The following is a 13,568-nucleotide window of genomic DNA, read 5'->3' as shown; positions in this document are numbered from 1 at the left end:
GTTGCTTGAGGTGTGGATTTACTGGTGCCATAAGATTGGAAGTATCAAAGCATGCCAGTGGGGGTCAGCTGGGCAAGACTCCTTGCCCAGCTTTGATACTATCTTATGTCACAGGTAAATTTGCCTGAGATTATGCCTTTTCCAAGGACACGGCATTGGAACCTGCTTGGACTTGAACCTCTGTATTCTGAGTCAACCCTAACCACAAGCCCACCATGCCACATATAAGACTGCTCCATGGTACATGTTTCCCTTGACCAAATATTCTTGAGGTGTAGTATTTAAATGCATGCTGTAGCAGTCCCCGTTGTTGGATGTGTTCATAGACATCTAGGTTCCTTCGTCAGGTCTGCTCAATTGTCATTTGAGGGTTGCTCAAATTAAAGGAATTACCTATAGCCTGACTATTTCTTAGATATTCCCATGATACCATAATATAAGTGCAGGGAGTTTGACAGTTTCTTACAAATTTGTATGTTTCCACTCAGACCACACAATCACGTGTACAAAAACATGCACACAACTCAACACAACACACACACACAGTGACATCAGCACACGAACATAAACATGCACACCTAGACAAACACATCCAATGATTTTCGATGCCATTCTGTCAGTGCCTTACGCTGAAAGTGCCTCACACAAAAGAAATGACATGGCACAGAAAAAAACACATGGACGAGGTGAGGTGTTATCCAGTACGACACGTTTATTTTCACCGAGACACTGCACAGAGAGATCTGAGTAAATTGGTACATTCATTGAATGTCGTTTGCAGTAGATTATTATTAGTATTACATCCTTGCATTGGTTGCAATCTGGACCCAGTGAAGATGAATTATAGTATTGTCATTGATGGGAATACTAGCTTGCAGTACCCCCTGCTATACTTGCCAGGTAGGTAGCCCAAATTGGCAATGCAGCGAGCAGCAAATCTACATCAGATATGACAGGCAGGTACAGGCTATCACCTTGCAAATATAACCGAACGGCACTGTGCAAGCCAATCATTAGTTTAGAGTCTCAATGAAAATGTTAGTTACTCTATTACTTCTAATGTCTAATGATAAACATGACTACAGAGCTACAACATTTGTTTCTGATTGACTCCAGTACGCAAAAAAGCTACTATTGCCATAATTACAATTCCATTTTTATCATTTATTATTGTTCATTTATTTGTCACTTGTTCCCCCTGTTTCAGGGTAGTGGTTCTAGCATGCTACTTGTAAAAAGGCACAACAAAAGAAATCCACACGTGCCAGATACCGCAGGACTAACAGGACTCGCCAAGGAAAAAGAGCATACATTTTATAAGGCAGTGAAGTCTAGTTGACTTTTCTCTTTACGTTGTTGGTATTTACTTAACCAGCACCACACTTGAAAGCAGCTGCACCTGAAAATTCCTCACTTTGGAAGAGTTTCTTTAACATTGAGTCCCTGTCCTATCATGATTCAGAGATTCTTGCTTCTTTTACCTGACACTCTACATCAGCGGTTTCCTTACAGCAAGGGTTCCTATATTTGTTCTACAGCATAGAAATCTGTCTTGCACTTGTGTGGAGTCTATAAAAGCATTGACTACTTTTTTGTCGTAAGTATTATAATATCAGCAAGCTTTCTGTGTTGATGCAATGCCAGGAAACTATACAGGAGGAAAGCCGTCTTGTTGATTGTTCCTATCGTTTCAAATTTACAAACCGTCATCCTTCTGCTTCATAGCTGCATCTCTACACAACCTTCCCACGTAATGTCTCACTGGCGTTCTCGTTAAGGCCACCCTTCTACCCTCCGATATCAGTGTAGAATATCAACACGAATAATGACAAAGTTTTGAAATGCCGACTTTTTAGCCCACCTACCTACTACTCATGCATTGAGATCAAGCGAGTATAAGCAGAGCATCGGAAGCTAGCAGAGGTGGTCAGGTTAGCTTCTGGTCATAATTGGCTGTCGTTTGGACTTTCTTTTCAACCATGACCCGTGTAAAGATGTTTGCAGTCGTTATTTCTTATATCCCCGTTGAAATTCCATCCTTCGAGCCTTTGTAGGAAACAAATCCAACCTATGTCTGAAGGGGTCGCCCATGAATGGCTCATGAGTCACAGTCATCATTTGTTCTCCTAAACTAAACGTTGTCTACGCTATTGTGTACGCAGTAATCAACTATGTGAGGAGTTTGTTGGAAGTATTTCCTGAAGACAAGGCGGTTTCCCTCCCGTACATTATCTCTGAATCACGCTTGTGATGGCTGCTATTGTATAATCTTAAGCTGCTTTGTTGGTAACGGTTTTTAAGTCGTCATGGCTGTGTCAGAATGTTTTGTTTCCTTGTTGTTGGCAACATTGTGAAGCCCAAGCATTGAATCCTTTACAGTCGCTGTTGTTTCAATCCCCCCATGTGGCATCTCTGAAGTGAATACTGCAGTTCTGAAAGGAAAACATTACCATGTTCAGCAACGTTTTGACTTGAATCTTGTGTATGGCTGTTTTAGTTGTGTTAATAATCATATATCCTGAAATGCAAGTGAATACTGCATGTTCATGGTCTAAGGGATTTTATCTGCTTTTTCGTGTGTGTTGCTCAGTTAATAAGCAAACATGTATATCCATATCGCAATGTAGAAAGACTTTGCTTATATGCACTTGCATGATAAGTTTGGTATTCATTTGACTGAAACTTACTGAAATTTGTCCTGGTTGTAGTACAGCACAGTAGTAGTATAAGGCAGCAGGACGAACTGTTAGGTACAACGTGCAGGGAGCGTTCTTATATTGAAGGTCTTTTGGGGACTACTTACTTGGTTTCTAATCTTCCTCGTCTTCGTCATTTGCGCCGAAGCCGAGGGCGAAAATTGCCAAGACGTCAGCCTGCCCGACGTCTGCGGCTGGAAAAGAGAATACGAGAATGAGAAAAAAGGAAATCCCTGAAACGTCACAAGACCATCTTGCTGAGAAATCCAGTTTGGTTAAGCTACGTTAACCATATTTAATGGAAGAACATGCATACTCACTGTGCTTGACAATGAAACCTTATCTTGTTCCCCTGTTCACACTATCCCAGTCTTTTGGTGACAGTGAAGTGAACTACTCTAAATGTAAAGATATTACAGGTACATGCACTACATGACAGGGGATAGGCCCTACTACTTGACCATTCATTCTACTCTGTCCTTGGTGCTGAAATGCTTAGTGTAGAAATTGTATTCAGGGTTCGGCACTTACCATCGTTCCAGTTGACGCACTGGTCAGTTGTGGAATACAGGAAGTGGGGAACAGCTGCCTTCTTGGCCCAAGGCGCGTTGTCTGGCTTGTCGATGACAACGAACCACCCGTGGTCTACACCGCCATCGATGAACATGGTCCTGATATGAAGGGGAAAGGCACATTTGTTAAGTCTCAAACGTAAAACTTGCTAGTCCGTTCTGTGGATAATGTCTATTGATCGGAAAGTCTACTCCATCACCCATGAACCGTAATGAGCTTAGCCACGTTTAGGACCGCATTCTTCTCACTGAAGCGCCACCTAGCAGTCGGAAGTATATACAGTCATTATTACCCCGAGGAAGGTAGGAGGACTATCAAAATGTTGACAGGTTGATGCTTCTGGTTGTGCAACAAACAACTGGATAACCCACACAACTATTTTCCCTAGTTCACCGTAAGAAGATTATCCGAAGTGTGCTTAAAGACCTCGGCTAGTGAGTCCCAGTACCAAGGGAGATGCCAGGAAGCTGGTACTAGGCTGGTGAAAACTGAGAGTCTTACCTGGCGATCTTGCCGTCTCTCTGTCCCTGGAAGGAGAAGCCGTTGGCCTTCTTGTCTGGAGAGAGATCGATGAAGGGAGACTCGATCAGGCGGTCCTGGCTGTACCAGTCAGACTTGTTGGTTCCCTCGGCGTCAAAGCGCAGGACCAGCACCTCCTCGTTATCCTTGTACAGCACCACTTTGACCTGGGACGGGAGGAAAGGTTCATGCGGTTAATACCGATTGTCAGGATAGTTTTGTCTCATGTTTTCCATTGTTCCTCAGTCTTACTCAACGACTTGGAAATTTAAAATCTTTTTTCATTCATCGGTTCATTTGAAACTAATGTTGGATGTCACACTGAACTACCTGGATTCTGGAACAGCAATCATGAGAAGAGGAAGACATTTAAACATAACGCATCATGAGTTTGATGATGGATGAATTGTTTGATGTTTATTGGCTGGTTTGTTAATTTGATATGTGCCCTTTGCTCTTGTCTTTTTTCTAAAAGCATTTCATCTAGATGGCAGATTCTCTTGTATTAGCTACCTGTTGTTTTTTCTTCTTTTAAACGAGACGTATCCTAACTCTCTGAAGGAATATCCGTGAATGCAATGGCTAACCAAGAAAACCTGAGAACCTCTAAAGCTGTGATAGACCTTGGCAGAAACTCAATCAATGCTCAAAGTAATGTTTACCTCCTGTATACTGTATTGTTCCCAGTTGTCGATGATACTGCTCTTGTAACGGTAGGGGTCGGCAACGTCCAACCGAACGGGCTCGCCTGTGGGCTCGTTGGTCTTGCCCTCGGTCTCCCAGTGAGAGAACACGGGTCCACCGGTCTCTGAGACGGCCTTGAACAGTAGTGTCCATCCTGGGTACAGGCATAGGGAACATAGCAGAATGGGTGAGCAATATTGTTTGAATGAACATTAATTCCTGTTACAACGTATTGTCCTGAAAAAAAAAAAAGAATATTTGCAATATACATGTACTAGTCCCTCTACAAGCCGATCGTTTGATCAAATCGGGGAATAGATTTTGAAATCCAAATACACATGTTCCCAGAACGGGAAAAGAACAGTGTCTGTGAACAAAGAAAAGTTACATTCTTTTCCCGTTTAATGGCTGTGATCTACAGTTGTCATCCATCGATAAAGGCATTACAACAAGTGCTGATTGAACGAAACTAAACTTTTGAAGACTTTTCTTCAGGACAATACTCAAAGCTTGATTACATAGGCGTATATTACGCATTGGTTTCATGAAAACAAATTACTAAAGACTTCGTTATCTTTATCAATGTCTAAAAGCTTTAAACGACCATGCAATGAAATTGATAATGTATATGCGGGGAGCCACAGACGCATAATAGACATGCAGTTCAATTAGGTTCCGCACGGGACGCTATTACCATGTGGCCACAGTACGTGCACAGTATAGCCCGATATACTAGTACAGTAGTGGATGGAACGGGGAATGAAAAGAAAATGTACGACAAACAAATGGGGGTAAAATGGAGACATAGACGGATGAAGGGGTCTTGAATAACTATGACTGTATCTTTTTTTGTCAGTGGGGTTAAGATTCCTTCTCATTTTACCGAAATAAATTTGGATGAGTTGTAATCAATCAGAGCCTAACGTTACATTTAGCACGTCCTTCGGTGATGGTACAAATGGGAACTGTTGCTTTAAAAGTCCTCATCTTTGTCATCATTAACGTTAAAGCTATGCCGAAAAAATATGTCAGACATTCGTTTTATAAGTACCGCACCATCTCGTGCGGGTCAGTGGCCCCGGCGATCCTTCTAAAGGAAATAAAAATGGCAGCCAAGCATCATGTCTCTCTTCAGATAAAGACTTGCTGGGATCGATCGCTATTTTAGATCTGCATACGTGACCAGTTCTGGGATATGGGAAACTGCCATGGAGAACGGTTGAGCCGATTCTCGCTTACATGTCTGTACAGCAGGGTCCGTACGTTTGTAATGGGGTCGAGGAGGACCCCGTGGAAAGGTCGCAGAAGTCGTGACCTTGTCATCACCCTAAGCATGGCCGCTCGATATCCTCCCAGCTCCCCACGTGACCCCGGCGATCCCCCATTTCTCACCGCCCCGCCAGGATGTTTTACGGCCCGAACTTGTGGTGCAATGCGGCAGAAGGTTTTGGCACGAAGCGCAAACCGCCAGACCCTGATAATAATATGTACATGTATGTGAGCGCGTGGTCAATTTTGGGAATCGACATTTTGGATGTGGCCTGAGAGCCTGCGGCCAGGCAGATGATGGGCGTGGTCGGGACAGATGGGAAGATTGACAACTATGCAGCACCACGGACAGGGGACGGCGGGCCCCCTTCTGGGTCACCCCTGTCAGGACGTGCATGTCCGACAACATGCTTATGTCAGGATGGGCCAATATGGCGGCGTGTGAAGGGCAAACTCAGCTCACTTTGGTTCAGTGACCCCTCCAGCGTGGTCATGCATATACATGTGCACTAATCACGGTGTTGCAGTCGTTCTCTCCATCAAGCCATCTCATTCTCTTGAATTGCATCCTTCCATATACAACAGTCCCTTTATGGCCTGATTAGCAATCCACAGGAGGCTCGAGCCCCACTTACTTGCCAAGCAGTGCAGCAAAAATAAACCGATAATATTTTATTACCAGCCATCAATGGTAGCCCAGGGCCACAAATTGTACTTGCAATTCCCTTTCCACTGCCTCTTTCAAAACGCCCATGTATCAGCTGCGCCCAACCATGTATAGCAGGTCAAGAAGGTGGACTCAATGCACACCTCAATGATCGCCATCCCTGATCCGATTTCGAACAACCACCTGCCCGAGGAGTAGCCTAATCGAATAGCAGATATCCAAGATGGCAAGGTATTGAGTCATAATTGCCTATTCATGTAAACTGCCTCCAATTCCATCCGATCGAATGGGCAGAAAACGTGAGATTTGTGGGTAGATCCGATGACTTCATGGCTTGTGCGAGTTTAGCGAGCTGGGCGCTAGACTGGAATCCTAACAGTTGCCAGGGCCCACACGGGCCAGCTCTTCGGCACCAAGACTCACTGGCCCCCGAGGAAATTTTCTCGCAGCCCCCAGGAGGAAGACCTTTAGCAACAGGACTGTTAATTGTTTTTAAAAATCACCAAGTGGGCTTAGTTGGCAAGTCGAACCGGGGACAGAAGCTTAAAGTTGAGAGGAAAACCAGCCTATAGCCCTTGTGACCGGGTTAGCAGAGCGCTGTCCAAAGAGAGATTTTCCACACAAAACCGCATTCGTCACTGTCACTACCAGAGAGAGCCTCTCCCAGAATACTGCTTCCCGGCGTGGAAGGAAATGGGTTAAGTAGCTAGGAAGCGCAATGCAACCCAGCAAAATATAGGGCTGGATACATTATGGGAGCATTATACAGGGACGTGGGGTGACTTTGGTGCCATGGTACCCAACCCGCCGCACTAATAGACATGGGAAATATAGGATTTACCGGAAAGGAGAAATACTCTTACACCTGACAGGAACTCTAGTTGACGATTTGACCGACACTTTCACGGTTGTATCTTGGAGGAAACCCAAAATGATAAGAGAAGCTCAAAACATTTGTATCAGTTCAAAAACAAAGGGAGTCAATGGTAGTATTTGCAGCAATACCAAAGTGTCCCAGGGAATCGTCTTCCTCCACATAACAAATACAGGGTATTACACATAGGTTACTTCGTTTGACCTAGGAAATATAACAGAAATATTTGAGTGAAACTTTCCCGGGTAGATCAAACTTGTACCTCTCAAACATGGCGGATTTTCTCAAGACTTCAGAAAGTGGCACAGTGGGAAATAGCAGCGATGATCTAAAATAATGCATATGCCCTTCAAATGGCATCTCTCAAAACCAACCTGGCTTTCTAACTACAAGCCTCTATTTATATTATGGCAATGGAGTCTAAATCTGTCATTCAATGACTGTGCCAGAAACAACGAATACTTCGGCGGAAGAGTGCTTTGATCACGCCAGACATCCACGTACACTCCCCTAAAATACACCCCATGTATCACAGACGTCCCGTCGGACTCATGATTGGATTAGCAATTAGCATTTTTCAAATTTCGATTGAAGTTCACGGTTTGTCGATAACCCCTTGCGTGTGCTTTACCGTCTGTATATCTGTCTGTGTTAGGTTCCGCGGACATGGGGGTATTTCTTTGACTGGATTTAAGCCAGGAATCATGACAGATGGAACAGCAGGGCGACTGTCTTTTCAATCAGTAATCCTTCGAAGTTTTCAGTCACGAAACGCCCTTTTTGATTTCGTCTCATGTTCAATTTTATACTCTCACAGTCTCATTAGATCTCAACACTACCAGGATGCTGCCGCCATTGTTTTACTGCGTCACGTATACAGCGACCCAAACAGACAGAACACAATTTTGAGAGAGGTCATTACAGTAATGGGTTCATTGGGGTATGACATTGAATGTGAACTTCAATTTGCTTAATGTGAATGTACTGAATGGGCGAATTTGAACATCATGAGCAAATAAGATTTTGAACATCCGGATGGTGCATTGTCGTTTTTTTTAAGAGAGTGCTAATGTTACATCTGGAAGTCATTTCTAAGAAAGCGTCTGTTGAATCTGGAAACTTCATACGCAGACTCAGGCCAAACATTCGTAATTCAACTTCCCGGATGTGGCGAAGAAACACGTTCGCCATGCCAAGGTCTCGTCTTATCGTCTTATTTTCCACACTTGTGCGATTAAATGTCCAGTATTAGGAAGAGCAACTTACACCTTGTAATAAACAACCCGCCAGACAGCTTACTTTATATATATATAACCATAAACCCAGCCCCAGCCCAATGATATATACCAAGGATGCTTTGCGCTCGATAAATGAAAGAATCTAAGAAAGTATACTTTCGAACATTCCTCTGTTGCATAACGTGACATAGCTGTCAACATGAAGACATGAGAGTCTGAAACTTCCTGAGGGCGTTACGTTATCCTTGAGAAGCTAATAGAAACATTTGTTGCGTAATGAATACGATTCGCAGACACACACCCCTTTGAAAGGGCCAGACAAATTAAATGCACTTATTTCAAAAGCAATCTCTCAGCCCGACACCGAACCACCCCTCTCTGCCAACATTCCTTCGCGTTCTCAACAAGACCAATCGAGTTCCACGCGGTCTCACAAGAAGGCAGTCGAAACGCCGAGTCAAGGTAAATATTTTTCAGAACCTGCCCTCCCGAAATATCGATGTGATTCACACATGGGGCAAATATTTAGACAGGTTTGGTCTGATCCCATGAGGAAGTCAAAGACGTGACACCACGATAAAAATCTCGTCTGAGATGAAACTAAACCAGCATTTACAGACTATCCTCGCAGTAATGGGAGGAAGGGGGCAGCCATGAATTTTGTATGTTGCCCTAAACAATCGGCTCCTCTTGTTGTGTGCACTTGCTGGGATAACTTGGACGGTGCCGGCCTGGCGATGACAAAGACCATATACTGATGCAAGAGCCTAGTTGGTTGTGGACCATATTCACTTCAATTCATGGACGTGCAGTCTGGAAAAAGACTAATGTCCTATTCCCCTTGCTCTATTTCAAGACAGTCTACGGCTACTCAATTTAATCTGGTGACTTATCTGCACTTCACATTATTTGCATTTCTTGGCAGGACAGAGCTATCACGTAGACTAGGAATGGTTTGGCAGATCATGTTGGCGATACGAGGGTAGGACTAAACTTCACGTGCCAGTCCATCTCTCTCTCTGTCAGCAGCTATCAATTGAACGAGAGGGCTTGAGGTTTATCCATTCCTTGATGATTCAACCTAATGAAGTTTTAATTTGCTCTGTTGATTGGGTTTTACCGATATGTTGGTCAGAGAAATCCCATCAAATGGGTGCTGCATAATTAGGGCTTATTCGGCGGTGGATTCAGTGCCTCTAAATCCCTAGTCGACCCCAAAACATGGTTTTGAAGTGGGCAGTTGAATAAACACCAGGTCCTACAGCGCGGAGACTATCTTGTGGTGTTTTGACTCTAATCCATTCTGATTAAGTTTCCAATGTTGTGTTAAATAAATAAATCCACTGTAAGACGATACTTAAACAAGGCCACCCCCCATCTACAGAAATTTGCACATCATCATGCGTCCCGTCCTGCCTCATCCTCTTTCACAGTTGGTTCCACGTTTGTAAGTAATCCCTTTTTTGTATAATGCTAACAATTATTACGATATCATTACATCATGAACTTCAATATGAAGTCATATCGTGATCGTCATGATTGTATGTACGATTAACGGTGGATGTTAATGCTGCCTTTCATTGCTGCGTGGCTGATGTCATGACAGTTTCTCAGGCTGTACCTGTAGGTAGCAGTTTACGGTAGGCTCTATCTGCACGCCTTAAGTCCGCTGGGGACAGAAAATACACTCAATACCCATCAATTATGTACAAAGTCACTTGAAGGGCGAATATGCAAACGCAGCATCTTTCTGGTCCAATTCAAGTCATCAACGAAGACCACACAACAAATAGTCACGCACAACCTGGACTGTCACAACGTCACATGTACGTCTATGTCATTTTATCAACTCTGACACTTTCCTCTCAGGTATTCTTTCAAAAGGTATTGAATTAGAAGCAGAGAATGCCAATACGAATTAGTAACCAAATAATGCATGATAAACGGTGCGCTCAATAGCAATTTCCAGGGACAGAGGAAACGTCAGAAACAATTGCGAAGTCGTCTGCCCTTCCTACATTTTTCAATAAAAAGATTTAACGTTTCTTCATACGTACGCATATATCCGTCACCGCGCCAAACAGAAAATGCAACGAAAAAAAATGCTTTAAGATTTTGCTTTCTACAATTGGAATAGTTCCAAAGACGTCAAGCAAAATATACCAGCGGCTTCTTAAGCTAAGAAGTAAAGACAGGGGGAAGTTTAATTGTTTGCTATCTTTGGACATCCTCATACGGGTCGTTGTGGATAAAGTTCCAGAAAAGGTGGGAGATTACAGCCATAGACTGACATCCAGCTCTTACCTTAAAAGCACCAGGTCCATCCACGTACTATTATAATACTACAACACACACAAGAAAAGTTTAAATTAAGAGAAACTTTCTAACCAAGGGCTAATCAACTAAGGAGAAACAACAATCACGTGATGTGTACGTCACACTTACCTCCACCAATGAGCTTGGGCACGGACTGAACGATGGTTTTTGTGATGGTCTTGGTGACGACTGCGGCGTGGGGGGCAGACGATGATTTGGCGGGCGATCTCTCCTGGCTGTCAACGACCTCTTTCAAGCTTCTTCCTGTTTCGAAAAGCGTTCAATTTCGTCTTACTTTCAGTCCAATTCTTCAAGTTCACTTTTGTCTTCATATAATTTATCCAATATCCGAATTTTCGACCCAATTCGTTGAAATATTTGTCGTACTACTGTTTAATAAAGGTTCTTCTCGAAGAGAGACAAACGGAAAAGTGTACATTAAAACATATCAGTATATAACAATCTTTGTGTGTGAAATATATCATTCAGAAAACATTGTATAAAAACAAGTCTATAGATGAGAAACATATACAACAAAAATACATATCAAACACATGTAATAAATGGTGCAGGCCAAGCGAAATCACACGTGTCAAAGCTGTAGGACAGCGGTCTGTATAGCAGCGTATTGCTGGCTCGTTGCAATGTGCTTTTCTGTCAGAAGGGCACTTCTGTGTTAGCAAAGCAGAACCCGCCATAACGATAACCTCCTCTTCAAGTTATGGCACCTCTTTCTCCATGTTAGATGGAATTACTGTGCTCCAAAAACAAACAAACGAAGCGGTGGTCTCAAGCAGAGAGATAAACAACATATGCGTGAGTACAGGTACAGTAGCGCTAAGCATACAGGAGTCAGATTCTGATAGACTGAAAAGGAAATGTGGCATAAATGTATCATCGAGTATGGTACAGAAAAGCAAAGGTAGTGAGAAAGTAGGTCAATATATCAATATGTTACCAACAGAAACACAATGTTTCCGTTGGTATTGCAAAGTTTACCATGCTTTTCTTCTATATTTCCTCTGTGAGGAGAGGTCAAGCAGCAAAAACAGGGATCAACAAAGAAGAGAGCTAACGTATGGATGGGAAGAAGCTTGTTGGCCATGATTGTCCACTCTTGCAGAGGAAGGCTATAGGGTGGAAAGAAGCATGCATGTGGCACAGTGGTTCAAAAGAGAACCGATCAAAGGAAAGTATGAGTTAAGGGAAAGTGGCACCTTTGCTCAAAAAGGAAGCTACCCAAGCTTCTTAGGGTGAAGAAGCAATATCTGTGAGAAGGACATTAATCAGAACACGTCTTACCCTCATCTTCCTTATCGGCTTCTTCAGACTCGTCTTATGTTGCATGAAGAAAAATTCGAGATAAAAAATGGGAAAGATGTCACAGCTCGATCCGCAGGGACATAGCCTTCCCACAAGTCTTGATAAAGTTTAAAAAGAACGTAGGGAATTTGGGCTTTATGTGCATTTTCCGTGTGCACTAAAATGATAAATCCGGCAAAGTGCAATGCGGGATTGGTTATCATCACCGATAGGTCAAGCTCGCGACCTTTTTTAAAACAGAATTTCAGTTATGTGGGTTTCTAACGTCCATTTGTTTGGCACAACAATAGGGCATTGAAGGGTACAAGGTCTTACCGTGGCCATCTACTTTGTCTTCACCCTTGTCGTCTGAGGGGGACAAAGGGATACATAAACCTAACAACCATCACGGATTGACATTGGTAGCTTCTCAATATTGAATGTGACTTTATTGATAACTAGCTAGGCGTGAAACATAAAATAACTACGTTCAAAGAGAGAGCTTAATCTTCACTTCCATAACCTATAATGACTTACGCATTGGCATCAAATAAAAATTGCTCTAAAACTGCTATATTGGGGGTGTGGGGGTGTGTAAGCTATCATCGTCGCTTCACTACTACTATCAACATTACAACTACTGCTGCGGTTGCCACTACTACAACTGTTGCTACTGCTATGGGCGTGGAACTGCTGATGTTGCTGTATCTATAAAACAGGGATCTCTGTAGCTCACTAGAATATCTAGACCTGGTAACGTAAACAACTACTTGGCATTTAGATGATGAATCTCACCCTGATCTGGCAAATGGTTATATAATCTATTGCAAACATTATTGGAGAGCACTCGGGCTATTGATGTCTGGTATTAAGGACATATGAGAGTTTTGAAAGTTTTAAAGCAGGACTTCACTAACGAAGTCAACGAATAGGGTCAGTCTTACCATCTCCGTCAACCTTTGTGTCGTCATCTTTTTCCGCTAGGAGAGCAGGGAACAATAGGAAGGTATGTTGGTACCTATTTGATTATCAAAGTGTTATTCACGCTACGAAAGAACAAAACCTTTCTAACTTACTAGTAGAATATATACGTCTAATATTTGAACAGGGCCCAAAGCTCATACCCTAGTAAGGGACAGTAGTTTGTGATATGAAGCATGTTGTTCCAATATTGTTTTCTTGTTTTGCCCGCATTTTCACGATAGCAAACAAACATAGTCTTTCAGTCACCTTCGGCATCGTCGTCCTTGGCGTCCTCCTTATCGTCTTTGGTTGCAGAAAAAAGATCAAAGAAATCTTTCACGATAATGTCGCCAGTGGTGGAACATGATATAGAATGTAATGTTCAGAACAATGCGTCCCCAGCCCTAGACAATGTAAAATATTACATTTGCGACCCGAACTTGAACACGGCGATATAAGTGTATTAC

The 13,568-nt window shown here is 42.9% G+C and overlaps 1 protein-coding gene across 1 annotated transcript in view; it reads right to left on the bottom strand.

Annotated features, from left to right (window-relative positions):
- Positions 1-687: 687 nt before the first annotated feature.
- LOC118410434 (non-neuronal cytoplasmic intermediate filament protein) overlaps positions 688-13,568 on the bottom strand; it is a gene marked incomplete in the record, with an annotated part of 44,476 nt that continues 31,595 nt past the window's right edge. The window contains 10 exon segments of the mRNA XM_035812156.1: positions 688-2,432; positions 2,804-2,890; positions 3,228-3,367; positions 3,771-3,955; positions 4,451-4,626; positions 10,966-11,100; positions 12,139-12,171; positions 12,475-12,507; positions 13,083-13,118; positions 13,369-13,404. Coding sequence (XP_035668049.1) covers positions 2,811-2,890; positions 3,228-3,367; positions 3,771-3,955; positions 4,451-4,626; positions 10,966-11,100; positions 12,139-12,171; positions 12,475-12,507; positions 13,083-13,118; positions 13,369-13,404 — 854 coding nt within the window.

The sequence above is a fragment of the Branchiostoma floridae genome, chromosome 2 (assembly GCF_000003815.2).
Source record: "Branchiostoma floridae strain S238N-H82 chromosome 2, Bfl_VNyyK, whole genome shotgun sequence".
Lineage (NCBI taxonomy): Eukaryota > Metazoa > Chordata > Leptocardii > Amphioxiformes > Branchiostomatidae > Branchiostoma > Branchiostoma floridae.
The sequence above is the reverse complement of the archived record's forward strand: the minus strand, read 5'-3'. Positions and strand labels throughout refer to the sequence as shown.